The 27415-nt window shown below is 43.2% G+C and overlaps 1 protein-coding gene across 1 annotated transcript in view; it reads right to left on the reverse strand.

Annotated features, from left to right (window-relative positions):
• Positions 1-3108: 3108 nt before the first annotated feature.
• The window catches only part of ramp1 (receptor activity modifying protein 1), a 94623-nt gene continuing 70316 nt past the window's right edge, over positions 3109-27415 (reverse strand). Inside the window, exon 3 of the mRNA XM_021579710.3 lies at positions 3109-4245. Coding sequence (XP_021435385.1) covers positions 3990-4245 — 256 coding nt within the window. The 3' untranslated portion in view covers positions 3109-3989. The remainder of the gene's footprint in view (positions 4246-27415) is intronic.

Consider the following 27415-nt stretch of genomic DNA (forward strand, 5'->3'; position numbering starts at 1 on the left):
TTCCCTGAGGTGCTCCTGTGAGGGAATGAAATATATCACCGAAAGTAGACCAAAACACGGCAGACTACTTATTTCTGTGTGTGTGTGAGAACTTTGTGTGTGTGTGTGTGTGTGTGTGTGTGTGTGTGTGTGTGTGTGTGTGTGTGTGTGTGTGTGTGTGTGTGTGTGTGTGTGTGTGTGTGTGTGTGTGTGTGTGTGTGTGTGTGTGTGTGTGTGTGTGTGTGTGTGTGTGTGTGTGTGCCTACAATATGCATCAGAGCATGAGTGAAAGTGTGTATGAATGTGTAAGTGCCATCTCAGCTTTTTCAGTCACAGTGAGCAGGACTTTCATTAGGATTCTCTTATGGTCTCTGTTCTGCTCTGCTCTGTTCTGCTCTACTCTGTTCTGTTCTGTTCTGCTCTATTCTGCTCTGTTCTGTTCTGCCCTGCTCTGTTCTATTCTGCTCTCCTCTGTTCTCTTCTGTTCTATTCTGTTCTGCTCTGCTCTGTTCTATTCTTCTCTGTTCTGCTCTGTTCTGTTCTGCTCTGTTCTACTCTGCTCTGCTCTGCTCTGTTCTGTTCTGCTCTGCTCTGTTCTGTTCTGCTCTGCTCTGTTCTGTTCTGCTCTGCTCTGTTCTGCTCTGCTCTGTTCTATTCTGCTCTGTTCTGTTCTATTCTGCACTGTTCTGTTCTGTTCTGTTCTGCTCTGCTCTGCTCTGTTCTGCTCTGCTCTGTTTTATTCTGCTCTGTTCTGTTCTGCTCTACTCTGCTCTGTTCTATTCTATTCTGTTCTATTCTGCTCTGCTCTGTTCTATTCTACTCTGCTCTGTTCTATTCTGTTCTATTCTATTCTGTTCTATTCTGTTCTATTCTGCTCTGTTCTGCTCTGCTCTGTTCTATTCTTCTCTGTTCTGCTCTGCTCTGCTCTCCTCTGTTCTCTTCTGTTCTATTCTGCTCTGATGTGTTCTACTCTACTCTGCTCTGTTCTATTCTATTCTGTTCTATTCTACTCTGCTCTGTTCTATTCTGTTCTATTCTATTCTGTTCTATTCTGTTCTATTCTGCTCTGCTCTGTTCTATTCTTCTCTGTTCTGCTCTGTTCTGCTCTGCTCTGTTCTGCTCTGCTCTGTTCTATTCTGCTCTGCTCTATTCTGCTCTGTTCTATTATGCACTGTTGTGTTCTATTCTGCTCTGTTCTGTTCTATTCTGCTCTGTTGTGTTCTATTCTGCTCTGCTCTGTTCTGCTTTGTTATATTCTGCTCTGTTCTGCTCGGCTCTGTTCTATTCTGCTCTGTTCTGCTCTATTCTGCTCTATTCTTTTCTGCTCTGTTCTATTCTGCTCTGTTGTGTTCTATTCTGCTCTGTTCTATTCTGCTCTGTTCTATTCTGCTCTGTTCTATTCTGCTCTCTTCTATTCTGCTCTGCTCTGTTCTATTCTGCTCTGTTCTGTTCTATTCTGCTCTGTTCTATTCTGCTCTGTTCTATTCTGCTCTGTTCTGTTCTATTCTGCTCTGTTCTATTCTGTTCTGTTCTACTCTGCTCTATTCCATTCTTCAAGTTCTGCTCTGTTCTGTTTTTCCCTGCTCTGTTCTGTTCTGTTCTTCTGCTCTGTTCTGCTGTTCTGTTCTTCTGCTCTGGTCTTCTGTTATTTTCTTCTCTGTTCTATTCTGTTCCGCTATGCTCTGTTCTGGAGAAGGGAAAGGAGAAAGATGGAGGTTTACCCCAGTTGCAAACTCATGTGGGGGACCCAGGAACATGCCACAGGCAGGGAAAATCAAGCACATTGAAATCCCACATCCCTGTCAGCTCTGTACCAGCTCTGTCACAATAGACACTGTTTAACTCTGCCTACACTCTGTGATGTAATTAAATGTACTCCACCAACATCGAATCCCAACCCACAGGCTTTAGTTTAGTCCCTTCTTCAAGCTTTCTTTGTTTTATTGATTTGCTGGTAATTGTCATGTTTTTAGGTTATCTCATCAGTTGCATGAGAACCAGCCACGTTTAATACAGCTAAGGCATGCCTAACTAACCCTGGCCAGCCCTGCCCTTAAATACATGGCATTTCGAAGTGCAGAGTATTGCAGAATGGACATCCAATGCTTGTGCATCGGACTGGGAGCAGATGGAGCCTTCTATTTGTATGGAGAGACTTAGGTCATACCGGCTTCTTCTTCTCTATTTACTCTACTGGGCTTGAATGTAGCTGTTGTAGAGTAGGCAAAGGAAAACTAGGATTTTAATAGCCTGTCTCAGACTTGTATTTCTTTTTAAGATGTGCTGCTGTCTTCAGCCTCAAACAAAAACAGGAATATGGCGGAAACCATTCGTTCTCAGGTCAGTAAGATGGTTTAATTTTGGTTTATTTCCCGTGACATTTGCCAGTCTCTTTGACATACGACACAGAGTGGCAAGGAGTGGAATGATAGCTAAACAGACTGGTAACCAGACTAGATTAAAACACCACAAAATTATAATTAGATAAATATGCTCTCTATATTTAATGCCTTAAAGAATTCCCCAACGACTAACAGTCAGTTATCCTCTGGGAGGTCTTTAACTGCGTTTCCCAGAGTACACTGGGTTCTACACGGGAGCCAGACTAGACTCATAATGACGGGGAGAGTTTTAATACAGGGTCTGACTAGAGCACCACAAAAGGTTTAGGATATCTCTTAAAGCAATCAAGGTGCTTTGAGAGAAAGAGACACACACACAGAGATAGAAAAAATATATATAGTTTTCCGTTGCCCTGTGAAGAGTAAGCAGGTATCTACTTGGAGTCATTGGGAGCTCAGATCTTGTAGCAAAACCGTGTCTCAGCCATAGTAATATAAAGGCAATTAGTAAGGCAGTCAGACACGCAGACGCTTTGCCTCTCAGTACTAATAAGATGAAGAGTGCGTCAGAAAATGCCATTAGCAGGATGCTCTGCTCTTAAAGGCAATGTCCCTATCTGGTGATGACAGCATTAGCCTTACTAAAGACCCAATCAACTCAGATGTTCCACAGACACGACGGTGTATCAGTAACTTACAAAACAATCCACAAGCCTCGTGACCACGAAGATAAAAGTTATACCCACCAAACCACCTTTACAAAGCAGCCGATACACAATGTCACGTCTTTGTTTTTAATCCAAGTTTATTGAACACAGTCATTATGAAATACCAACAGGAGGCTATTAATCCATCATTTGCACAGTATGTTGTACCTCAGTCTCGCACACATAAAATAATATTCTCTTTTTCACATTCACTTTCTATTCATGGACACATTTGATTTGAATATTTTTGTAATTATTTTGGTTACTGACAGGTACTTTGGCACAGTACACAAAGTAAGGACTTGAAGGGTGAGTGTGGAAATCTGTTGGTTCTGACGGGCAAGGACAGGAACAGGGGGGACCAAACAGTGTTTGAGGAGAGTACAGAGTGCACAGACAACATCCATAAAGCACAGAGATGATAGGACGATGCTTTATATCAACCAATCAGTGACTGACTGTAAGAAGTCCACTCCAGGAGCTGTGCCAAAGTGTCTCAACTCACTGCACAGGAAATTACCTAATGTGTCCAGGAAGTCCTTCAAACCAATCAGACACCATCTGTCCTTCATGGCAAACAGCTTGTGATTCTCCAGCCAGATTGGATTTAGTAGATAAAGGGCAATGGAATCACTCTTCCATTTTTAAACCAGTCCGTCTGCAGGGTATAATCACTGTAGTTATATGAACTCTCATCTTGTAGTCCGTGTACTTTCCTATATCCTGTGCCTCTAGCTCGGTCTCCTATCAAACAGTGATAGGACCAGAGATGCTCTATAATGTTATCCTTGAGACAGGCTTAGACAGTCCTCCCAGTCCCTCACCTGGTCCATGATGTCTGTTCTGTAGTAGGTAGCAGCAGTGTTATGTGTATCTGAGTCTGTCATGGGTGGAGGTGGAGGTGAAGGGGGCCTCCTCTGGACCTCTTCTCCCTGGCTGGTGGCCTGGAGGTTGGGCCTGGCTACACCATGCCTTCACTGCGTTTGCTCCTCCACACCACTAGGGCAGTCATGAGCAACGTGACAAGGATGGGCACCACGATGAATGGCCCAAGGATACGGTTGGGCGGATCACGCAGCAGCCGTCCCGACAGGGAGCAGTCGTGGAAGTAGTGCTTGTGGATGCGGATGAAGAACTCGTCCACCAGCCGGTTGGGCCAGAAACAGTCCATCTTCAGGGCGATCAGGTAGGTGCAGTTGGTGAGCTCACCGTAAGGTCTGTAGGGAGAGACGGAAAGGAACAGTGGGAGGTCACATTAATGGAATGAAGACGAGGTTTGGTTTGTGTCCCGTACATCCCAATGAGGGTAAATAATAGCCTACACCTTTGAATAGACATTTAGGACAGTTTGGGGTTCTTAATGGGTCTCCAAAGTGTGGTTTTTAAATTGAACACCAGTTTCATGATCTACAGTGTAATCTTTATTGAACCTTTTATTTAAGCAGGGAGCCATGCTGATACCAAGAGCAGAACAGAACACATCAATAAACAACAATTACACCATATCTATATACATATCTATATACACTATACATATCAATTACACTATACATATCTATATACACATCAATTACACTATACATATCTATATACACATCAATTACACTATACATATCTATATACACATCAATTACACTATACATATCTATAGACACATCAATTACACTATACATATCTATATACACATCAATTACACTATACACATCAATTACACTATACACATCAATTACACTATACACATCAATTACACTATACACATCAATTACACTATACACATCAATTACACTATACATATCTATATACACATCAATTACACTATACATATCTATATACACATCAATTACACTATACATATCAATTACACTATACATATCAATTACACTATACATATCTATATACACATCAATTACACTACACATATCTATATACACATCAATTACACTACACATATCTATATACACATCAATTACACTATACATATCTATATACACATCAATTACACTATACACATCAATTACACTATACACATCAATTACACTATACATATCTATATACACATCAATTACACTATACATATCTATATACACATCAATTACACTATACATATCAATTACACTACACATATCTATATACACATCAATTACACTATACATATCAATTACACTATACATATCAATTACACTATACATATCTATATACACATCAATTACACTACACATATCTATATACACATCAATTACACTACACATATCTATATACACATCAATTACACTATACATATCTATATACACATCAATTACACTACACATATCTATATACACATCAATTACACTATACATATCTATAAACACATCAATTACACTATACATATCTATATACACATCAATTACACTATACATATCAATTACACTATACATATCTATATACACATCAATTACACTATACATATCTATATACACATCAATTACACTATACATATCTATATACACATCAATTACACTATACATATCAATTACACTACACAGTTTACGTTGGAAGTTTACATACACCTTAGCCAAATACATTTAAACTCAGTTTTTTTCAATTCCTGACATTTAATCCTAGTAAAAATTCCCTGCCTTAGGTCAGTTAGGATCACCACTTTATTTTAAGAATGTGAAATGTCAGAATAATAGTAGAGAGAATGATTTATTTCAGCTTTTATTTCTTTCATCACATTCCCAGTGGGTCAGAAGTTTACATACACTCAATTAGTATTTGGTAGCATTGCCTTTAAATTGTTTAACTTGGGTCAAACGTCAAACTTGGGCCAAAATTCACCCAACTTATTGTGGGAAGCTTGTGGAAGGCTACCAGAAACGTTTGACCCAAGTTAAACCATTTAAAGGCAATGCTACCAAATACTAATTGAGTGTATTTGAACTTCTGACCCACTGGGAATGTGATGAAAGAAATAAAAGCTGAAATAAATCATTCTCTCTGCTATTATTCTGACATTTCACATTCTTAAAATAAAGTGGTGATCCTAACTGACCTAAAGACAGGGAATTTTTACTAGGATTAAATGTCAGGAATGGTGAGAAACTGAGTTTAAATGTATTTGTCTAAGGTGTATGTAAACTTCCGACTTCAACTGTATATCTATGTACACATCAATTACACTGTACATATCTATATTACACAACAATACATTGAAAAGCAACCCCAAAACATGAAGAAGCTAAACACAAATCATATGAAACGAACACATTCTTCAGTAAAAGGGCCCTCTAACATCTACCTGGACTGCCTTCATGGAACGTACTGTAGGCAATGTTAATTTGAAGTTAGGGGAGAGACTTTGAAAATGAAATACACAAACGGGATACACACACTAATGGTGCAATCAACCGTCGTGTGCAAATCAATATTTTCCCTCATACAGCTCTCTGCGTGTGACTGTGCTCCCTCGTGTGTATAGGCCTGCCATGATTGAGAGTAATGACCCCTGGTAATGACAGAGGACAGATAGAGAGTGAAAAACACAGAGACACACATCCACCCTCCCCTCCTCCTGAACAAGAGCTCTCCCCCCTCTCCTCAGAACATGCCCTCCATATGGCCTGCTCTTTCTACCCACATCCTCCCTGGTGTGGCATGCCTGGCATAGCTAGGACCTTTTTATAATCCACAGGTGTCCCCTAACACAACCGAGGAGTAATGTCTGTCTCAGCTTACCCAATCCCCCAGTGGGAGAGTGATACACAGGGTAAAAGGCAGACCATCTGGCTCATCTTCCAAGGCAGACAGACATTATAATCATGCATCGTGATCATTATGAACAGAAGAGAGAGGAAGAGAGAGAGGAACGAGGGAGAGAGAGAAAGAATGAAAAAGAGAGGAAAGAGAAGAGAGAGAAATAGTGATAGTTGATATTCTGTGTAGGAGAACACAGTGTAAAATTAGACCTCAGCAAGAATAGAAATATGAGCAAACCCCTATTCTCTCCTCACATTTATCCACTACAGATGTACGGCCATGACCAATTTATTGACATGACAGGATTCAATACCTTTATATTACAGCTGCTTTATTGAAAGAACACTCTTGCCAAAGTCACGTCATCTGCAACATTTCATCATCGGAGGAAATTAATCGTTGCTAGACAGTCCCTTTTCTCTCCCTGTACATTTCTCCAAAACATTTATCCCTAAGAGCCAATGGCGATGCTTCATTGGCTAAGGCAAGGGCACCCCTGCTAACTGGAACCTATTCTGTACTGAGAACTAAGAGATTTATAATAACCCAGATATGGCACAATTTCAAGAGCTCCGCTAAAACGTGTCTTGTCTCAACACACACAGGAGGTTGTATCTTCCCTTGTCAGTATTAACTTATCTTGTCTGAACTCACACACATATACCTGTAATCATTTCTTCTGTATGATCCTATCTTCTTTACATGACCTAATGTGGAGTATATATACTCTGGCTCTTCTAATACAGTTTAGCTATGTGACCTGCTGAACTATGTGTAGTGGGGGTATGCATATGCAGAAGGTGTGGTAGTTATTGTAATTCTTTGGTACTATGGCATATGTATTGCCTTACCTCCTCACGCCATTTGCACACACTGATTTTGTGTTATTGACTGTTAGTTTGTTTATTCCATGTGTAACTCTGTGTTGTTGTTTGTGTCACACTGCTTTGCTTTATCTTGGCCAGGTCGCAGTTGCAAATGAGAACTTGTTCTCAACTGGCCTACCTGGTTAAATAAAGGTGAAATAAAAATGTATAAAAAAATTGTCCTTATAGTTTTATATCGCATCAGAAGAGAACAGTGTTATTCCCCTTGTATTATTTCTACAGATCCCCCTCCTTCCTGCTCTTACAGGAGACATGTCAGTTTAAATCCACCCCTTCCTTCCTGCTCTTCTAGGAGACATGTCAGTTTAAATCCACCCCTTCCTTCCTGCTCTTCCAGGAGACATGTCAGTTTAAATCCACCCCTTCCTTCCTGCTCTTCCAGGAGACATGTCAGTGTAAATCCACCCCTTCCTTCCTGCTCTTCCAGGAGACATGTCAGTGTAAATCTACCCCCTCCTTCCTGCTCTTCCAGGAGACATGTCAGTTTAAATCCACCCCCTCCCTCCTGCTCTTCCAGGAGACATGTCAGTGTAAATCTACCCCCTCCTTCCTGCTCTTCCAGGAGACATGTCAGTTTAAATCCACCCCCTCCTTCCTGCTCTTCCAGGAGACATGTCAGTTTAAATCTACCCCCTCCTCCCTGCTCTTCCAGGGAACATGTCAGTGTAAATCTACCCCCTCCTCCCTGCTCTTCCAGGAGACATGTCAGTGTAAATCCACCCCCTCCCTCCTGCTCTTCCAGGAGACATGTCAGTGTAAATCTACCCCCTCCTTCCTGCTCTTCCAGGAGACATGTCAGTTTAAATCCACCCCCTCCTTCCTGCTCTTCCAGGAGACATGTCAGTTTAAATCCACCCCCTCCTCCCTGCTCTTCCAGGGAACATGTCAGTGTAAATCCACCCCTTCCTTCCTGCTCTTCCAGGAGACATGTCAGTTTAAATCCACCCCCTCCTTCCTGCTCTTCCAGGGAACATGTCAGTTTAAATCCACCCCTTCCTTCCTGCTCTTCCAGGAGACATGTCAGTTTAAATCCACCCCTTCCTTGCTGTTCTTCCAGGAGACATGTCAGTTTAAATCTACCCCCTCCTTCCTGCTCTTCCAGGGAACATGTCAGTGTTAATCCACCCCTTCCTTCCTGCTCTTCCAGGAGACATGTCAGTTTAAATCCACCCCTTCCTTCCTGCTCTTCCAGGAGACATGTCAGTTTAAATCCACCCCCTCCCTCCTGCTCTTCCAGGGAACATGTCAGTGTAAATCTACCCCCTCCTTCCTGCTCTTCCAGGAGAAATGTCAGTTTAAATCCACCCCCTCCTTCCTGCTCTTCCAGGGAACATGTCAGTGTTAATCCACCCCTTCCTTCCTGCTCTTCCAGGAGACATGTCAGTTTAAATCCACCCCTTCCTTCCTGCTCTTCCAGGAGACATGTCAGTTTAATCCACCCCTTCCTTCCTGCTCTTCCAGGAGACATGTCAGTGTAAATCCACCCCTTCCTTCCTGCTCTTCCAGGAGACATGTCAGTGTAAATCCACCCCTTCCTTCCTGCTCTTCCAGGAGACATGTCAGTTTAAATCCACCCCCTCCTTCCTGTTCTTCCAGGGAACATGTCAGTTTAAATCCACCCCTTCCTTCCTGCTCTTCTAGGAGACATGTCAGTTTAAATCCACCCCTTCCTTCCTGCTCTTCCAGGAGACATGTCAGTTTAAATCCACCCCTTCCTTCCTGCTCTTCCAGGAGACATGTCAGTGTAAATCCACCCCTTCCTCCCTGCTCTTCCAGGAGACATGTCAGTGTAAATCTACCCCCTCCTTCCTGCTCTTCCAGGAGACATGTCAGTTTAAATCCACCCCCTCCCTCCTGCTCTTCCAGGAGACATGTCAGTGTAAATCCACCCCCTCCCTCCTGCTCTTCCAGGAGACATGTCAGTGTAAATCTACCCCCTCCTTCCTGCTCTTCCAGGAGACATGTCAGTTTAAATCCACCCCCTCCTTCCTGCTCTTCCAGGAGACATGTCAGTTTAAATCCACCCCCTCCTCCCTGCACTTCCAGGGAACATGTCAGTGTAAATCCACCCCTTCCTTCCTGCTCTTCCAGGAGACATGTCAGTTTAAATCCACCCCCTCCTTCCTGCTCTTCCAGGGAACATGTCAGTTTAAATCCACCCCTTCCTTCCTGCTCTTCCAGGAGACATGTCAGTTTAAATCCACCCCTTCCTTGCTGTTCTTCCAGGAGACATGTCAGTTTAAATCTACCCCCTCCTTCCTGCTCTTCCAGGGAACATGTCAGTGTTAATCCACCCCTTCCTTCCTGCTCTTCCAGGAGACATGTCAGTTTAAATCCACCCCTTCCTTCCTGCTCTTCCAGGAGACATGTCAGTTTAAATCCACCCCCTCCCTCCTGCTCTTCCAGGGAACATGTCAGTGTAAATCTACCCCCTCCTTCCTGCTCTTCCAGGAGACATGTCAGTGTAAATCCACCCCCTCCCTCCTGCTCTTCCAGGAGACATGTCAGTGTAAATCTACCCCCTCCTTCCTGCTCTTCCAGGAGACATGTCAGTTTAAATCCACCCCCTCCTTCCTGCTCTTCCAGGAGACATGTCCGTTTAAATCCACCCCCTCCTCCCTGCTCTTCCAGGGAGCATGTCAGTGTAAATCCACCCCTTCCTTCCTGCTCTTCCAGGAGACATGTCAGTTTAAATCCACCCCTTCCTTCCTGCTCTTCCAGGAGACATGTCAGTTTAAATCCACCCCTTCCTTCCTGCTCTTCCAGGGAACATGTCAGTGTAAATCCACCCCTTCCTTCCTGCTCTTCCAGGAGACATGTCAGTTTAAATCTACCCCCTCCTTCCTGTTCTTCCAGGGAACATGTCAGTGTAAATCCACCCCTTCCTTCCTGCTCTTCCAGGAGACATGTCAGTGTAAATCCACCCCTTCCTTCCTGCTCTTCCAGGAGACATGTCAGTTTAAATCTACCCCCTCCTTCCTGTTTTTCCAGGGAACATGTCAGTTTAAATCCACCCCTTCCTTCCTGCTCTTCCAGGAGACATGTCAGTGTAAATCCACCCCCTCCCTCCTGCTCTTCCAGGAGACATGTCAGTGTAAATCTACCCCCTCCTTCCTGCTCTTCCAGGAGACATGTCAGTTTAAATCCACCCCCTCCTTCCTGCTCTTCCAGGAGACATGTCAGTTTAAATCCACCCCCTCCTCCCTGCTCTTCCAGGGAACATGTCAGTGTAAATCCACCCCTTCCTTCCTGCTCTTCCAGGAGACATGTCAGTTTAAATCCACCCCTTCCTTCCTGCTCTTCCAGGAGACATGTCAGTTTAAATCCACCCCTTCCTTCCTGCTCTTCCAGGAGACATGTCAGTGTAAATCCACCCCTTCCTTCCTGCTCTTCCAGGAGACATGTCAGTTTAAATCCACCCCTTCCTTCCTGCTCTTCCAGGAGACATGTCAGTTTAATCCACCCCTTCCTTCCTGCTCTTCCAGGAGACATGTCAGTGTAAATCCACCCCTTCCTTCCTGCTCTTCCAGGAGACATGTCAGTGTAAATCCACCCCTTCCTTCCTGCTCTTCCAGGAGACATGTCAGTTTAAATCCACCCCCTCCTTCCTGTTCTTCCAGGGAACATGTCAGTGTAAATCTACCCCCTCCTTCCTGTTCTTCCAGGAGACATGTCAGTTTAAATCCACCCCTTCCTTCCTGCTCTTCCAGGAGACATGTCAGTTTAAATCCACCCCCTCCTTCCTGCTCTTCCAGGAGACATGTCAGTTTAATCCACCCCTTCCTTCCTGCTCTTCCAGGAGACATGTCAGTTTAAATCCACCCCCTCCCTCCTGCTCTTCCAGGGAACATTTCAGTGTAAATCTACCCCCTCCTTCCTGCTCTTCCAGGAGACATGTCAGTGTAAATCCACCCCTTCCTTCCTGCTCTTCCAGGAGACATGTCAGTGTAAATCTACCCCCTCCTTCCTGCTCTTCCAGGAGACATGTCAGTTTAAATCTACCCCCTCCTTCCTGCTCTTCCAGGGAACATGTCAGTGTAAATCCACCCCTTCCTTCCTGCTCTTCCAGGAGACATGTCAGTTTAAATCCATCCCTTCCTTCCTGCTCTTCCAGGAGACATGTCAGTTTAAATCCACCCCCTCCTTCCTGCTCTTCCAGGGAACATGTCAGTGTAAATCTACCCCCTCCTTCCTGCTCTTCCAGGAGACATGTCAGTTTAAATCTACCCCCTCCTTCCTGCTCTTCCAGGGAACATGTCAGTGTAAATCCACCCCTTCCTTCCTGCTCTTCCAGGAGACATGTCAGTTTAAATCCACCCCTTCCTTCCTGCTCTTCCAGGAGACATGTCAGTTTAAATCCACCCCCTTCCTTCCTGCTCTTCCAGGGAACATGTCAGTTTAAATCCACCCCCTCCTTTCTCTCTCACATACTGTCCTCTTCGATGTCCTCTTTACTGTTTACTTTCCATACTGCAACATTAGAGGCCTTGGAAGCTGTTGACAGACTGACTGATGGCAAGAAACACAGACAGACAGACGGGTTGACACACACACACACACACAGTCACACATATGCACACGCATGCACGAAACAAGACTCCAAAGCAGTACCTAGTGTTCACACTGCTTGCTATAAACGGTTAGCTAACATTTCACTGCCTCCGCTCCGATCACCCAGTTCCCATTCCAGAACAAAAAGAATGGCACCTTGCGTTATAAACCAACAGGTGGTCAAAAGTCCCCTAACCTTCCTCGATGTACAGAAGCAGCTGCAACCTGGACTTGGGTAGACGTAACATAGTAAATGTCAATCCGAGACGCTCCAATTAGTATGATATGTTATGTTTCGTATGGTATGTATTTATCTGTAGAGGTCCATCATCCTTTTAGTATGTTTTTTTACGATTTACAATTTCTATGATACAGTATGTTATGAATTTGCTAAATGTATATGTTACGAATAAAAATCAAATCAAATCAAATCAAATAAAATGTTATTTGTCACATACACATGGTTAGCAGATGTTAATGCGAGTGTAGCGAAATGCTTGTGCTTCTAGTTCCGACAATGCAGTAATAACCAACAAGTAATCTAACTAACAATTCCAAAACTACTGTCTTGTACACAGTGTGAGGGGATAAAGAATATGTACATAAGGATATATGAATGAGTGATGGTACAGAGCAGCATTAGCAAGATACAGTAGATGGTATCGAGTACAGTATATACATATGAGATGAGTATGTAAACAAAGTGGCATAGTTAAAGTGGCTAGTGATACATGTATTACATAAGGATACAGTCGATGATATAGAGTACAGTATATACGTATGCATATGAGATGAATAATGTAGGGTAAGTAACATTATATAAGGTAGCATTGTTTAAAGTGGCTAGTGATATATTTACATAATTTCCCATCAATTCCCATTATTAAAGTGGCTGGAGTGTGTTGTGTTGTGGCTAACGTTAGTTAGGTGGCTACGGCTAATGTTAGCTGGGTGGCTACGGCTAACGTTAGCTGGGTGGCTACGTCTAACGTTAGCTGGGTGGCTAAGGCTAATGTTAGCTGAGTGGCTAAGGCTAATGTTAGCTGGGTGGCTAAGGCTAATGTTAGCTGTGGTTAAGGCTAATGTTAGCCAGGTGGCAACCATTAGAGTTAGGGGTTAGGGTTAAGGTAAGCCATAGCCGTGGGGGGTGCTGTGAGGGTGGTGGTGCTGCAAGACTGGGGGGGGTGGGGGGGGGGGGGGGATGCACAGAAGAAGAAGAAATTGTGCGCTGAAAACATCTATATTGGTCCACTAATACAGGGCTAGTAAAGGTCTGTTAATACAGGGCTAGTAAAGGTCTGTTAATACAGGGCTAGTAAAGACCCAGTGTTACAGACGTCTATATTGGTCTGCTAATACAGGGCTAGTAAAGACCCAGTGTTACAGACGTCTATATTGGTCTGCTAATACAGGGCTAGTAAAGACCCAGTGTTACAGACGTCTATATTGGTCTGCTAATACAGGGCTAGTAAAGGCCCAGTGTTACAGACGTCTATATTGGTCTGCTAATACAGGGCTAGTAAAGGCCCAGTGTTACAGACGTCTATATTGGTCTGCTAATACAGGGCTAGTAAAGGCCCAGTGTTACAGACGTCTATATTGGTCTGCTAATACAGGGCTAGTAAAGGCCCAGTGTTACAGACGTCTATATTGGTCTGCTAATACAGGGCTAGTAAAGGCCCAGTGTTACAGACGTCTATATTGGTCTGCTAATACAGGGCTAGTAAAGGCCCAGTGTTACAGACGTCTATATTGGTCTGCTAATACAGGGCTAGTAAAGGCCCAGTGTTACAGACGTCTATATTGGTCTGCTAATACAGGGCTAGTAAAGGTCTGCTAATACAGGGCTAGTAAAGACCCAGTGTTACAGACGTCTATATTGGTCTGCTAATACAGGGCTAGTAAAGACCCAGTGTTACAGACGTCTATATTGGTCTGCTAATACAGGGCTAGTAAAGGTCTGCTAATACAGGGCTAGTAAAGACCCAGTGTTACAGACGTCTATATTGGTCTGCTAATACAGGGCTAGTAAAGGTCTGCTAATACAGGGCTAGTAAAGGTCTGTAAAGGAATCGCAAGCGCCACGCTCTACCAACTGAGCCACATCATCACCAATCACTTGCTGTCTCAATGTACTCAATTACTGTATTGTGCATCGTTCTTCTTCATGGTGATGTAAAGTCTACAGGTACAAACCTCGATGACCAGCCTATGTACTATACAGTAATGCACATTTACAGTAAGTGGTTTGTAAGGATGGTAAATCAATACTGCACAAAAACTGGTTGTTTTCGCCACATGACGCCACATTTAAAAAGGGCAGGAGGGCAACCCCTTGTAAGTCATTTCAATGGGCGAGTGGCTCTGTGACATTTACTGAAGACCTTGCTCTGGATAATGTCTTGAGAGCTGATTTTCCTCATCCCCCCCCCCCCCCATCAACCCTCATGACAAAGTCATATAGTTACATATTGAATCAGCAGTGTAAAGGTTGAGACTTTGAGATACAATGTCAGACTCTGCCAATTCATCATTCAATATCTTTATTAAACAGGCATCAGAAAGATCGTAATCTCAGAGATTTGGAGTGCCATATAGCTGACTGTGCCTGCTGATATTTGCTATTGAAAACTGAATGTTGAACAACTGAAAGAGATCACTTGTTTCCTGCTCCCATTATGTCATCCCATGTCATTACATAAATGATCCAAATGAATGACTTTGAAAGCTTTGTTTCTGTAACAGAGGATGATACAGAGAGATGGTAATTGACAAGCTAGAGAAAGAGCTTAGTTTGTTTAGGGTTTGTTTGCTCCATTGACTGGAAACAAATGGGAACAAACACAACTCATGTGGGAGTCTGAGGCAAACAAAGCGTGAAGCAAATTGGATCCCTTTTTATTTGTTGTTGCTGCAGTGAGAAGCCAAACTGGTGCATTGTATTGTATTACAAAACATTCTCCCGATGCCTTTCTCTGTTTTTCTGCTTGAATGAAAAAAAGAAAGGAGATTTTCTTATTTACTGAAATAAGAAAGTAAACAGGATGTTAGAGAGTACTTGGTCAAAGGAATTGTCCGTAGAGCTCCGAGACAGGATTGTGTCGAGGCACAGATCTGGGGAAAGGTACAAAAACATTTCTGCAGCATTGAAGGTCCCCAAGAATACCGTGGCCTCCGTCATTCTTAAATGGAAGACATTTGGAATCACCATGACTCTTCCTAGACTTGGCCGTTCGGACTAACTGAGCAATCAGGGGAAGAAGTGCCTTGGTCAGAGAGGTGACAAACAAGCCGATGGTCACTCTGACAGAGTCCCTCTGTGGAGATGGGAGAACCTTCCAGAAGGACAACCATCTCTGCAGCACTCCACCAATCATGCCTTTATGGTAGAGTGGCCAGACAGAAGTCACTCCTCAGTAAAAGGCACATGACAGCCCACTTGGAGTTTTCAAAAGGCACCTAAAGACTCTCAGGCCATGAGAAACAAGATTCTTTGGTCTGATGAAACCAAGATTGAACTCTTTGGCCTGAATACCAAGCGTCACGTCTGGAGGAAACCTGGCACCATCCCTACGGTGAAACATAGTGGTGGCAGCATCTTGCTGTGGGGATTTTTTTCAGTGGCAGGGACTGGGAGACTCGTCAAGATCGAGGCAAAGATGAACGGAGCAAAGTACAGGGAGACCCTTTATGAAAACCTGCTGCAGAGCTCTCAGGACATCAGACTGGGGCAAAGGTTCATGTTCCAACAAGACAACAACCCTAAGCACACAGCTAAGACAATGCAGGAGTGGCTTCGGGACAAGTCTCTGCATGTCTTTGAGTGGCCCAGCCAGAGCCCGGACTTGAACCTGATCAAACATCTCGGGAGAGACCTAAAATAGCTGTGCAATGACACTCTCCATCCAAGCTGACAGAGCTTGAGAGGATCTGCAAAGAAGAAACGGCGAAACTGCACAAATACAGGTGTGCCAAGCTTGTAGCGTCATACCCAAGAAGACTCAATGCTGTAATCGCTGCCAAAGGTGCTTCAACAAACTACTGAGTAAATGTGATATTTTTTTATTTTTTATGAATTAGCAAAAACTTAAAAAAAACTGTTTTTGCTTTGTCATTATGGGGTATTGTGTGTAGATTGATAAGGAAAAATCAAGGGGTCTGAATACTTTCTGAAGGCACTGTACATATATAGAGTACCAATCAAAAGTTTGGACACACCTACTCATTCAAGGGTTTTTCTTATTTTTACTATTTTCTACATTGTATAATAATAATGAAGACATCAAAACTATGAAATAACACATTTGGATCATGTAGTAACCAAAAAAGTGTTAAACAAATCAAAATATATTTCATATTTTAGATTCTTCAAATTTGCAGCCTTGATGACAGCTTTTCACACTCTTTGCATTCTCTCAACCTGCTTCACCTGGAATGTTTTTCCAATAGTCTTGAAGGAGTTCCAACATATGCTGAACACTTTTTGGCTGCTCTTCCTTCATTCTGCAGTCCAATTCATCCCAAACCATCTCTATTGGGTTGAGGTCGGGTGATTGTGGAGGCCAGGTCATCTGATGCAGCACTCCATCACTCGCCTTGGTCAAATAGCACTTACACAGCCCTTACACATTGTCCTGTTGAAAAACAAATGATAGTCCCACTAAGCACAAACCAGATGGGATGACATATCGCTGCAGAATGTTGTGGTAGCCATGCTGGTTAAGTGTGCGTTGAATTCTAAATAAATCACAGATAGTGTCACCAGCAAAGTACCCCCACACCATCACACCTCCTCCTCCATGCTTCATGGTGGGAACCACACATGTGGAGATCATCCGTTCACCAACTCTGCGTCTCAAATTTAAACGCATCAGACCAAAGGGCAGATTTCTACCAGGTCTAATGTCCATTGCTCATGTTTCTTGGACCAAGCAAGTGTCTTCTTCTTATTGGTGTCCTTTAGTAGTGGTTTCTTTGCAGCAATTTGACCACGAAGGCCTGATTCAAACAGTCTCCTCTGAACAGTTAATGTTGAGATGTGTCTGTTACTTGAACTCTGTAAAGCATTAGTTTGGGCTGCAATTTCTGAGGCTGGTAACTCTAATGAACTTATCCTCTGCATCAGAGGTAACTCTGGGTCTTCCTTTCCTGTGGCGGTCCTCATGAGAGCCAGTTTCATCATAGCGCTTGATGTTTTTTTGCGACTGCACTTGAAGAAACTTTCAAAGTTAATTAAATGTTCCGTAATAACGGACCATCATGTTTTAAAGTAATGGTGGACTGTTTGCTTATTTGAGCTGTTCTTGCCATAATATGGACTGGGTCTTTCACCAAATAGGGCTATGTTCTGTATACCACCCCTACCTTGTTACGAAACAACTGATTGGCTCAAACGCATTTAGAAGGAAAGACATTCCACAAAGGCACTTTTAACAAGGCACAGCTGTTAATTTAAATGCATTCCAAGTGACCACCTCATGAAGCTGGTTGAAATTACCTCATGTAGCTAGCTACCTCATGAAGCTGGGGTGGCAGGTAGCCAAGTGGTTAGAGCGTTGAATTAGTAACCGAAATGTTGCAAGATCAAATCCCTGAGCTGACAACGTACAAATCTTTTGTTCTGAACAAGGCAGTTAACCCACTGTTCCTAGGCTGTCATTGTAAATAAGAATTTGTTCTTAACTGACTCGCCTAGTTAAATAAAGATAATTAACAACTGAGGTGGTTGTTGTAATAGTGCTCTGTTCTAAACCCTGACTGAGGTGGTTGTTGTAATAGTGCTCTGTCCTAAACCCTGACTGAGGTGGTTGTTGTAATAGTGCTCTGTCCTAAACCCTGACTGAGGTGGTTGTTGTAATAGTGCTCTGTTCTAAACCCTGACTGAGGTGGTTGTTGTAATAGTGCTCTGTTCTAAACCCTGACTGAGGTGGTTGTTGTAATAGTGCTCTGTCCTAAACCCTGACTGAGGTGGTTGTTGTAATAGTGCTCTGTCCTAAACCCTGACTGAGGTGGTTGTTGTAATAGTGCTCTGTCCTAAACCCTGACTGAGGTGGTTGTTGTAATAGTGCTCTGTCCTAAACCCTGACTGAGGTGGTTGTTGTAATAGTGCTCTGTCCTAAACCCTGACTGAGGTGGTTGTTGTAATAGTGCTCTGTTCTAAACCCTGACTGAGGTGGTTGTTGTAATAGTGGTCTGTTCTAAACCCTGACTGAGGTGGTTGTTGTAATAGTGGTCTGTTCTAAACCCTGACTGAGGTGGTTGTTGTAACAGTGCTCTGTTCTAAACCCTGACTGAGGTGGTTGTTGTAACAGTGCTCTGTCCTAAACCCTGACTGAGGTGGTTGTTGTAATAGTGCTCTGTCCTAAACCCTGACTGAGGTGGTTGTTGTAATAGTGCTCTGTCCTAAACCCTGACTGAGGTGGTTGTTGTAATAGTGCTCTGTCCTAAACCCTGACTGAGGTGGTTGTTGTAATAGTGCTCTGTTCTAAACCCTGACTGAGGTGGTTGTTGTAATAGTGCTCTGTCCTAAACCCTGACTGAGGTGGTTGTTCTAATAGTGCTCTGTCCTAAACCCTGACTGAGGTGGTTGTTGTAATAGTGCTCTGTCCTAAACCCTGACTGAGGTGGTTGTTGTAATAGTGATCTGTCCTAAACCCTGACTGAGGTGGTTGTTGTAATAGTGCTCTGTTCTAAACCCTGACTGAGGTGGTTGTTGTAATAGTGCTCTGTTCTAAACCCTGACTGAGGTGGTTGTTGTAATAGTGCTCTGTCCTAAACCCTGACTGAGGTGGTTGTTGTAATAGTGCTCTGTTCTAAACCCTGACTGAGGTGGTTGTTGTAATAGTGGTCTGTTCTAAACCCTGACTGAGGTGGTTGTTGTAATAGTGCTCTGTCCTAAACCCTGACTGAGGTGGTTGTTGTAACAGTGCTCTGTTCTAAACCCTGACTGAGGTGGTTGTTGTAACAGTGCTCTGTCCTAAACCCTGACTGAGGTGGTTGTTGTAATAGTGCTCTGTCCTAAACCCTGACTGAGGTGGTTGTTGTAATAGTGCTCTGTCCTAAACCCTGACTGAGGTGGTTGTTGTAATAGTGCTCTGTTCTAAACCCTGACTGAGGTGGTTGTTGTAATAGTGCTCTGTCCTAAACCCTGACTGAGGTGGTTGTTGTAATAGTGCTCTGTCCTAAACCCTGACTGAGGTGGTTGTTGTAATAGTGCTCTGTCTTAAACCCTGACTGAGGTGGTTGTTGTAATAGTGCTCTGTCCTAAACCCTGACTGAGGTGGTTGTTGTAATAGTGCTCTGTCCTAAACCCTGACTGAGGTGGTTGTTGTAATAGTGCTCTGTCCTAAACCCTGACTGAGGTGGTTGTTGTAATAGTGCTCTGTTCTAAACCCTGACTGAGGTGGTTGTTGTAATAGTGCTCTGTTCTAAACCCTGACTGAGGTGGTTGTTGTAATAGTGCTCTGTCCTAAACCCTGACTGAGGTGGTTGTTGTAATAGTGCTCTGTCCTAAACCCTGACTGAGGTGGTTGTTGTAATAGTGCTCTGTCCTAAACCCTGACTGAGGTGGTTGTTGTAATAGTGCTCTGTTCTAAACCCTGACTGAGGTGGTTGTTGTAATAGTGCTCTGTCCTAAACCCTGACTGAGGTGGTTGTTGTAATAGTGCTCTGTTCTAAACCCTGACTGAGGTGGTTGTTGTAATAGTGGTCTGTTCTAAACCCTGACTGAGGTGGTTGTTGTAACAGTGCTCTGTCCTAAACCCTGACTGAGGTGGTTGTTGTAACAGTGCTCTGTTCTAAACCCTGACTGAGGTGGTTGTTGTAACAGTGCTCTGTCCTAAACCCTGACTGAGGTGGTTGTTGTAATAGTGCTCTGTCCTAAACCCTGACTGAGGTGGTTGTTGTAATAGTGCTCTGTCCTAAACCCTGACTGAGGTGGTTGTTGTAATAGTGCTCTGTCCTAAACCCTGACTGAGGTGGTTGTTGTAATAGTGCTCTGTCCTAAACCCTGACTGAGGTGGTTGTTGTAATAGTGCTCTGTCTTAAACCCTGACTGAGGTGGTTGTTGTAATAGTGCTCTGTCTTAAACCCTGACTGAGGTGGTTGTTGTAATAGTGCTCTGTCCTAAACCCTGACTGAGGTGGTTGTTGTAATAGTGCTCTGTCCTAAACCCTGACTGAGGTGGTTGTTGTAATAGTGCTCTGTCCTAAACCCTGACTGAGGTGGTTGTTGTAATAGTGCTCTGTCCTAAACCCTGACTGAGGTGGTTGTTGTAATAGTGCTCTGTCCTAAACCCTGACTGAGGTGGTTGTTGTAATAGTGCTCTGTTCTAAACCCTGACTGAGGTGGTTGTTGTAATAGTGCTCTGTTCTAAACCCTGACTGAGGTGGTTGTTGTAATAGTGCTCTGTCCTAAACCCTGACTGAGGTGGTTGTTGTAATAGTCTTCTGTCCTAAACCCTGACTGAGGTGGTTGTTGTAATAGTGCTCTGTCCTAAACCCTGACTGAGGTGGTTGTTGTAATAGTGCTCTGTCCTAAACCCTGACTGAGGTGGTTGTGGTAATAGTGCTCTGTTCTAAACCCTGACTGAGGTGGTTGTGGTAATAGTGCTCTGTTCTAAACCCTGACTGAGGTGGTTGTTGTAATAGTGCTCTGTTCTAAACCCTGACTGAGGTGGTTGTTGTAATAGTGCTCTGTTCTAAACCCTGACTGAGGTGGTTGTTGTAATAGTGCTCTGTCCTAAACCCTGACTGAGGTGGTTGTTGTAATAGTGCTCTGTCTTAAACCCTGACTGAGGTGGTTGTTGTAATAGTGCTCTGTCTTAAACCCTGACTGAGGTGGTTGTTGTAATAGTGCTCTGTCCTAAACACTGACTGAGGTGGTTGTTGTAATAGTGCTCTGTCTTAAACCCTGACTGAGGTGGTTGTTGTAATAGTGCTCTGTCTTAAACCCTGACTGAGGTGGTTGTTGTAATAGTGCTCTGTCCTAAACCCTGACTGAGGTGGTTGTTGTAATAGTGCTCTGTCTTAAACCCTGACTGAGGTGGTTGTTGTAATAGTGCTCTGTCCTAAACACTGACTGAGGTGGTTGTTGTAATAGTGCTCTGTCCTAAACCCTGACTGAGGTGGTTGTTGTAATAGTGCTCTGTCCTAAACCCTGACTGAGGTGGTTGTTGTAATAGTGCTCTGTCCTAAACCCTGACTGAGGTGGTTGTTGTAATAGTGCTCTGTCCTAAACCCTGACTGAGGTGGTTGTTGTAATAGTGCTCTGTCCTAAACCCTGACTGAGGTGGTTGTTGTAATAGTGCTCTGTTCTAAACCCTGACTGAGGTGGTTGTTGTAATAGTGCTCTGTCCTAAACCCTGACTGAGGTGGTTGTTGTAATAGTGCTCTGTCCTAAACCCTGACTGAGGTGGTTGTTGTAATAGTGCTCTGTCCTAAACCCTGACTGAGGTGGTTGTTGTAATAGTGCTCTGTTCTAAACCCTGACTGAGGTGGTTGTTGTAATAGTGCTCTGTCCTAAACCCTGACTGAGGTGGTTGTTGTAATAGTGCTCTGTCCTAAACCCTGACTGAGGTGGTTGTTGTAATAGTGCTCTGTCCTAAACCCTGACTGAGGTGGTTGTTGTAATAGTGCTCTGTTCTATACCCTGACTGAGGTGGTTGTTGTAATAGTGCTCTGTCCTAAACCCTGACTGAGGTGGTTGTTGTAATAGTGCTCTGTCCTAAACCCTGACTGAGGTGGTTGTTGTAATAGTGCTCTGTCCTAAACCCTGACTGAGGTGGTTGTTGTAATAGTGCTCTGTCCTAAACCCTGACTGAGGTGGTTGTGGTAATAGTGCTCTGTTCTAAACCCTGACTGAGGTGGTTGTGGTAATAGTGCTCTGTTCTAAACCCTGACTGAGGTGGTTGTTGTAATAGTGCTCTGTTCTAAACCCTGACTGAGGTGGTTGTTGTAATAGTGCTCTGTTCTAAACCCTGACTGAGGTGGTTGTTGTAATAGTGCTCTGTCCTAAACCCTGACTGAGGTGGTTGTTGTAATAGTGCTCTGTCTTAAACCCTGACTGAGGTGGTTGTTGTAATAGTGCTCTGTCTTAAACCCTGACTGAGGTGGTTGTTGTAATAGTGCTCTGTCTTAAACCCTGACTGAGGTGGTTGTTGTAATAGTGCTCTGTTCTAAACCCTGACTGAGGTGGTTGTTGTAATAGTGCTCTGTCCTAAACCCTGACTGAGGTGGTTGTTGTAATAGTGCTCTGTCTTAAACCCTGACTGAGGTGGTTGTTGTAATAGTGCTCTGTCTTAAACCCTGACTGAGGTGGTTGTTGTAATAGTGCTCTGTCCTAAACCCTGACTGAGGTGGTTGTTGTAATAGTGCTCTGTCTTAAACCCTGACTGAGGTGGTTGTTGTAATAGTGCTCTGTCCTAAACACTGACTGAGGTGGTTGTTGTAATAGTGCTCTGTCCTAAACCCTGACTGAGGTGGTTGTTGTAATAGTGCTCTGTCCTAAACCCTGACTGAGGTGGTTGTTGTAATAGTGCTCTGTTCTAAACCCTGACTGAGGTGGTTGTTGTAATAGTGCTCTGTCTTAAACCCTGACTGAGGTGGTTGTTGCAATAGTGCTCTGTCCTAAACCCTGACTGAGGTGGTTGTTGTAATAGTGCTCTGTCCTAAACCCTGACTGAGGTGGTTGTTGTAATAGTTCTAAACACTGACTTTTCATACTTTTGGAATATTTCCTGGTAACAATGAAAAATGTGGATTATTGATGCCAACAATGATGAGCGCTGCACACTTACGCAGCCTGGGATCCAATTGGTCGTCCTCTGTGGATTTCTTGTTATCTATTGCTAGAAAAGCATCCAGGACTTGTTATTCTGTAAATAGCCTAAGAAGTACATGGTCAGCTCTGGACAAGACAGCTTGTACCTACACTTCAGTACTCAGGTCTATAGTTTTTCCATGTTCATTTTCCTTCATCTACTGTAACTTCTTTATTCCTGAAGGGTTCTTCCCTCAGTGTGTTTGAGTCTAAATCGTACCAATTGTAGCGAGGAGTCAGAGGAAACAGAGATGTAATCTGGGCGTGGTGTTTGATGTAAATCTTATATGCACATGGATATACTTTTCATGAGGGAAATATTTTATAAGCTCACCTCATCAACGCGGTTGTTCACAACCCTAAATGTTTAATTGAAGGAAGCACCTATGTTATTGGAGTACTTTGAAGTACGGTCGCTCAACTGGAACTGCGTGATGTCAGGAGAGTCCTTCTCCCGCCAAAACCACCTTTCCAAACACTTTTTCCGTTTGATTCTGGCTCGAAATTAAAATGGATTTGTGTCACCACTCCTCACAAAGTGTGCCACACACATAGAATGCCTCATTCCTCATTCATTCCTCATACTCCTTGCAAACCTCGGCATCCCATACAGGCCACTCTGTCAAACTCTTAGAGACAAAGTGTTCATTTTTTCATCAAGTTAGCTGCCTGTGTCATTGCAGCACTTGATGGGAGGGAGATACAGTACATGCCTGTGTCCCTTTCTTTCCTGTGTGTGTTGCTAGACCAAAGATCTAGTTCTACCAGAGTTCTGTAGAAACGTTCTACAGCTTTAATCTATAATTCTACAGTTCTATAGTTCTACAGCTTTAATCTACAGTTCTATAGTTCTACAGCTTTAATCTACAGGTCTATTGTTCTACAGCTTTAATCTACAGTTCTATAGTTCTACAGCTTTAATCTACAGTTCTATAGTTCTACAGCTTTAATCTACAGTTCTATAGTTCTACAGCTTTAATCTACAGTTCTATTGTTCTACAGCTTTAATCTACAGTTCTATAGTTCTACAGCTTTAATCTACAGTTCTATAGTTCTACAGCTCTAATCTACAGTTCTATAGTTATACAGCTTTAATCTACAGTTCTATAGTTCTACAGCTTTAATCTACAGTTCTATAGTTCTACAGCTTTAATCTACAGTTCTATAGTTCTACAGCTTTAATCTATAATTCTACAGTTCTATAGTTCTACAGCTTTAATCTACAGTTCTATAGTTCTACAGCTTTAATCTACAATTCTACAGTTCTATAGCTCTACAGCTTTAATCTATAATTCTACAATTCTATAGTTCTACAGTTTTAATCTATAATTCTACAGTTCTATAGTTCTACAGCTTTAATATACAGTTCTATAGTTCTACAGCTTTAATCTACAGTTCTATAGTTCTACAGCTTTAATCTACAATTCTACAGTTCTATAGTTCTACAGCTTTAATCTATAATTCTACAATTCTATAGTTCTACAGTTTTAATCTATAATTCTACAGTTCTATAGTTCTACAGCTTTAATCTACAGTTCTATAGTTCTACAGCTTTAATCTACAGTTCTATAGTTCTACAGTTTTAATCTACAGTTCTATAGTTCTACAGCTTTAATCTACAGTTCTATAGTTCTACAGCTTTAATCTATAATTCTACAGTTCTATAGTTCTACAGCTTTAATCTACAGTTCTATAGTTCTACAGCTTTAATCTACAATTCTACAGTTCTATAGTTCTACAGCTTTAATCTATAATTCTATAATTCTACAGTTCTATAGTTCTACAGCTTTAATCTACAGTTCTATAGTTCTACAGCTTTAATCTACAGTTCTATAGTTCTACAGCTTTAATCTACAGTTCTATAGTTCTACAGCTTTAATCTACAGTTCTATAGTTCTACAGCTTTAATCTATAATTCTACAGTTCTATAGTTCTACAGCTTTAATCTACAGTTCTATAGTTCTACAGCTTTAATCTACAATTCTACAGTTCTATAGTTCTACAGCTTTAATCTATAATTCTACAATTCTATAGTTCTACAGTTTTAATCTATAATTCTACAGTTCTATAGTTCTACAGCTTGAATCTACAGTTCTATAGTTCTACAGCTTTAATCTACAGTTCTATAGTTCTACAGCTTTAATCTACAATTCTATAGTTCTACAGCTTTAATCTATAATTCTACAGTTCTATAGTTCTACAGCTTTAATCTACAGTTCTATAGTTCTACAGCTTTAATCTACAATTCGACAGTCCTCTAGTTCCACAACTTTAATCTACAGTTCTACAAATTTAATCTACAATTTGGCAGTTCTATAGTTCTAGATCTATACTGAACAAAAATATCAACGCAATGTCAGGTGTTGGTCCCATGTTTCATGAGCTGAAATAAAAGATCACAGAAATGTTCCATACTTACCAAAAGCTTATTTCTCTCATATTGTGTGCACACATTTGTTTACATCCCTGTTAGTGAGCACTTCAATAAGCTGATTAAACAGCAGGATCATTACTCAGGTTCACCTCGTGCTGGGGACAATAAAAGGCCAGTCTAAAATGTGAAGTTTTGTCACACAACACAATGCCACAGATGTCAAACGTTTTGAGGGAACGTGCAATTGGCATGCTGACTGTATTAATGTCCACCAGAGCTGTTGCCAGAGAATTTAATGTTCATTTCACTATCATAAACTGCCTCCAATGTAATTTTAGAGAATTTGGCAGTATGTCCAAACGGTCTCACAACTGCAGATCTTGTATAACCACGCCAGCCCAGGACTTCCACATCCGCCTTCTTCACCTGTGGGATCGTCTGAGACCAGCCACCCCGGACAGCTGATGAAACTGAGGCCTATTTCTGTCTGTAATAAACCTCTTTTGTGGAGAAAAACTCATTCTGATTAGCTGGGCCTGGCTCCCAAGTGGGTGGACCTATGCCCACCCATGGCTGCGCCCCTGCCCAGTCATGTGAAATCCATAGATTAGGGCCTAAGGAATTTATTTCAATTGACTGATTTCCTGATATGAACTGTAACGCATGTTGCGTTTATATTCTTGTTCAGTGTATGTTCAGAGGAAAGTTCTGCTGCCCTACAGAATCTCAGTTCTGCTGCCCTACAGAATCTCAGTTCTGCTGCCCTACAGAATCTCAGTTCTGCTGCCCTACTGAATCTCAGTTCTGCTGCCCTACAGAATCTCAGTTCTGCTGCCCTACAGAATCTCAGTTCTGCTGCCCTACAGAATCTCAGTTCTGCTGCCCTACAGAATCTCAGTTCTGCTGCCCTACTGAAGCTCAGTTCTGCTGCCCTACTGAAGCTCAGTTCTGCTGCCCTACTGAAGCTCAGTTCTGCTGCCCTACTGAAGCTCAGTTCTGCTGCCCTACTGAAGCTCAGTTCTGCTGCCCTACAGAATCTCAGTTCTGTTGCCCTACAGAATCTCAGTTCTGCTGCCCTACAGAATCTCAGTTCTGTTGCCCTACAGAATCTCAGTTCTGCTGCCCTACTGAAGCTCAGTTCTGCTGCCCTACTGAAGCTCAGTTCTGCTGCCCTACAGAATCTCAGTTCTGTTGCCCTACAGAATCTCAGTTCTGCTGCCCTACAGAATCTCAGTTCTGCTGCCCTACAGAATCTCAGTTCTGCTGCCCTACAGAATCTCAGTTCTGCTGCCCTACAGAATCTCAGTTCTGCTGCCCTACGGAAGCTCAGTTCTGCTGCCCTACGGAAGCTCAGTTCTGCTGCCCTACAGAATCTCAGTTCTGCTGCCCTACGGAAGTTCAGTTCTGTTGCCCTACAGAATCTCAGTTCTGTTGCCCTACAGAATCTCAGTTCTGCTGCCCTACGGAATCTCAGTTCTGCTGCCCTACTGAAGCTCAGTTCTGCTGCCCTACGGAAGCTCAGTTCTGCTGCCCTACGGAAGCTCAGTTCTGCTGCCCTACGGAAGCTCAGTTCTGTTGCCCTACAGAATCTCAGTTATGCTGCCCTACAGAATCTCAGTTCTGCTGCCCTACAGAAGCTCAGTTCTGCTGCCCTACTGAAGCTCAGTTCTGCTGCCCTACAGAAGCTCAGTTCTGCTGCCCTACGGAAGCTCAGTTCTGCTGCCCTACGGAAGCTCAGTTCTGCTGCCCTACGGAAGCTCAGTTCTGCTGCCCTACGGAAGCTCAGTTCTGCTGCCCTACGGAAGCTCAGTTCTGCTGCCCTACAGAATCTCAGTTCTGCTGCCCTACGGAAGTTCAGTTCTGTTGCCCTACAGAATCTCAGTTCTGTTGCCCTACAGAAGCTCAGTTCTGCTGCCCTACTGAAGCTCAGTTCTGCTGCCCTACAGAAGCTCAGTTCTGCTGCCCTACAGAAGCTCAGTTCTGCTGCCCTACGGAAGCTCAGTTCTGCTGCCCTACGGA

The sequence above is a fragment of the Oncorhynchus mykiss genome, chromosome 22 (assembly GCF_057628025.1).
Source record: "Oncorhynchus mykiss isolate SJ-2025 chromosome 22, ASM5762802v1, whole genome shotgun sequence".
In the NCBI taxonomy this organism is placed as follows: Eukaryota; Metazoa; Chordata; class Actinopteri; order Salmoniformes; family Salmonidae; genus Oncorhynchus; species Oncorhynchus mykiss.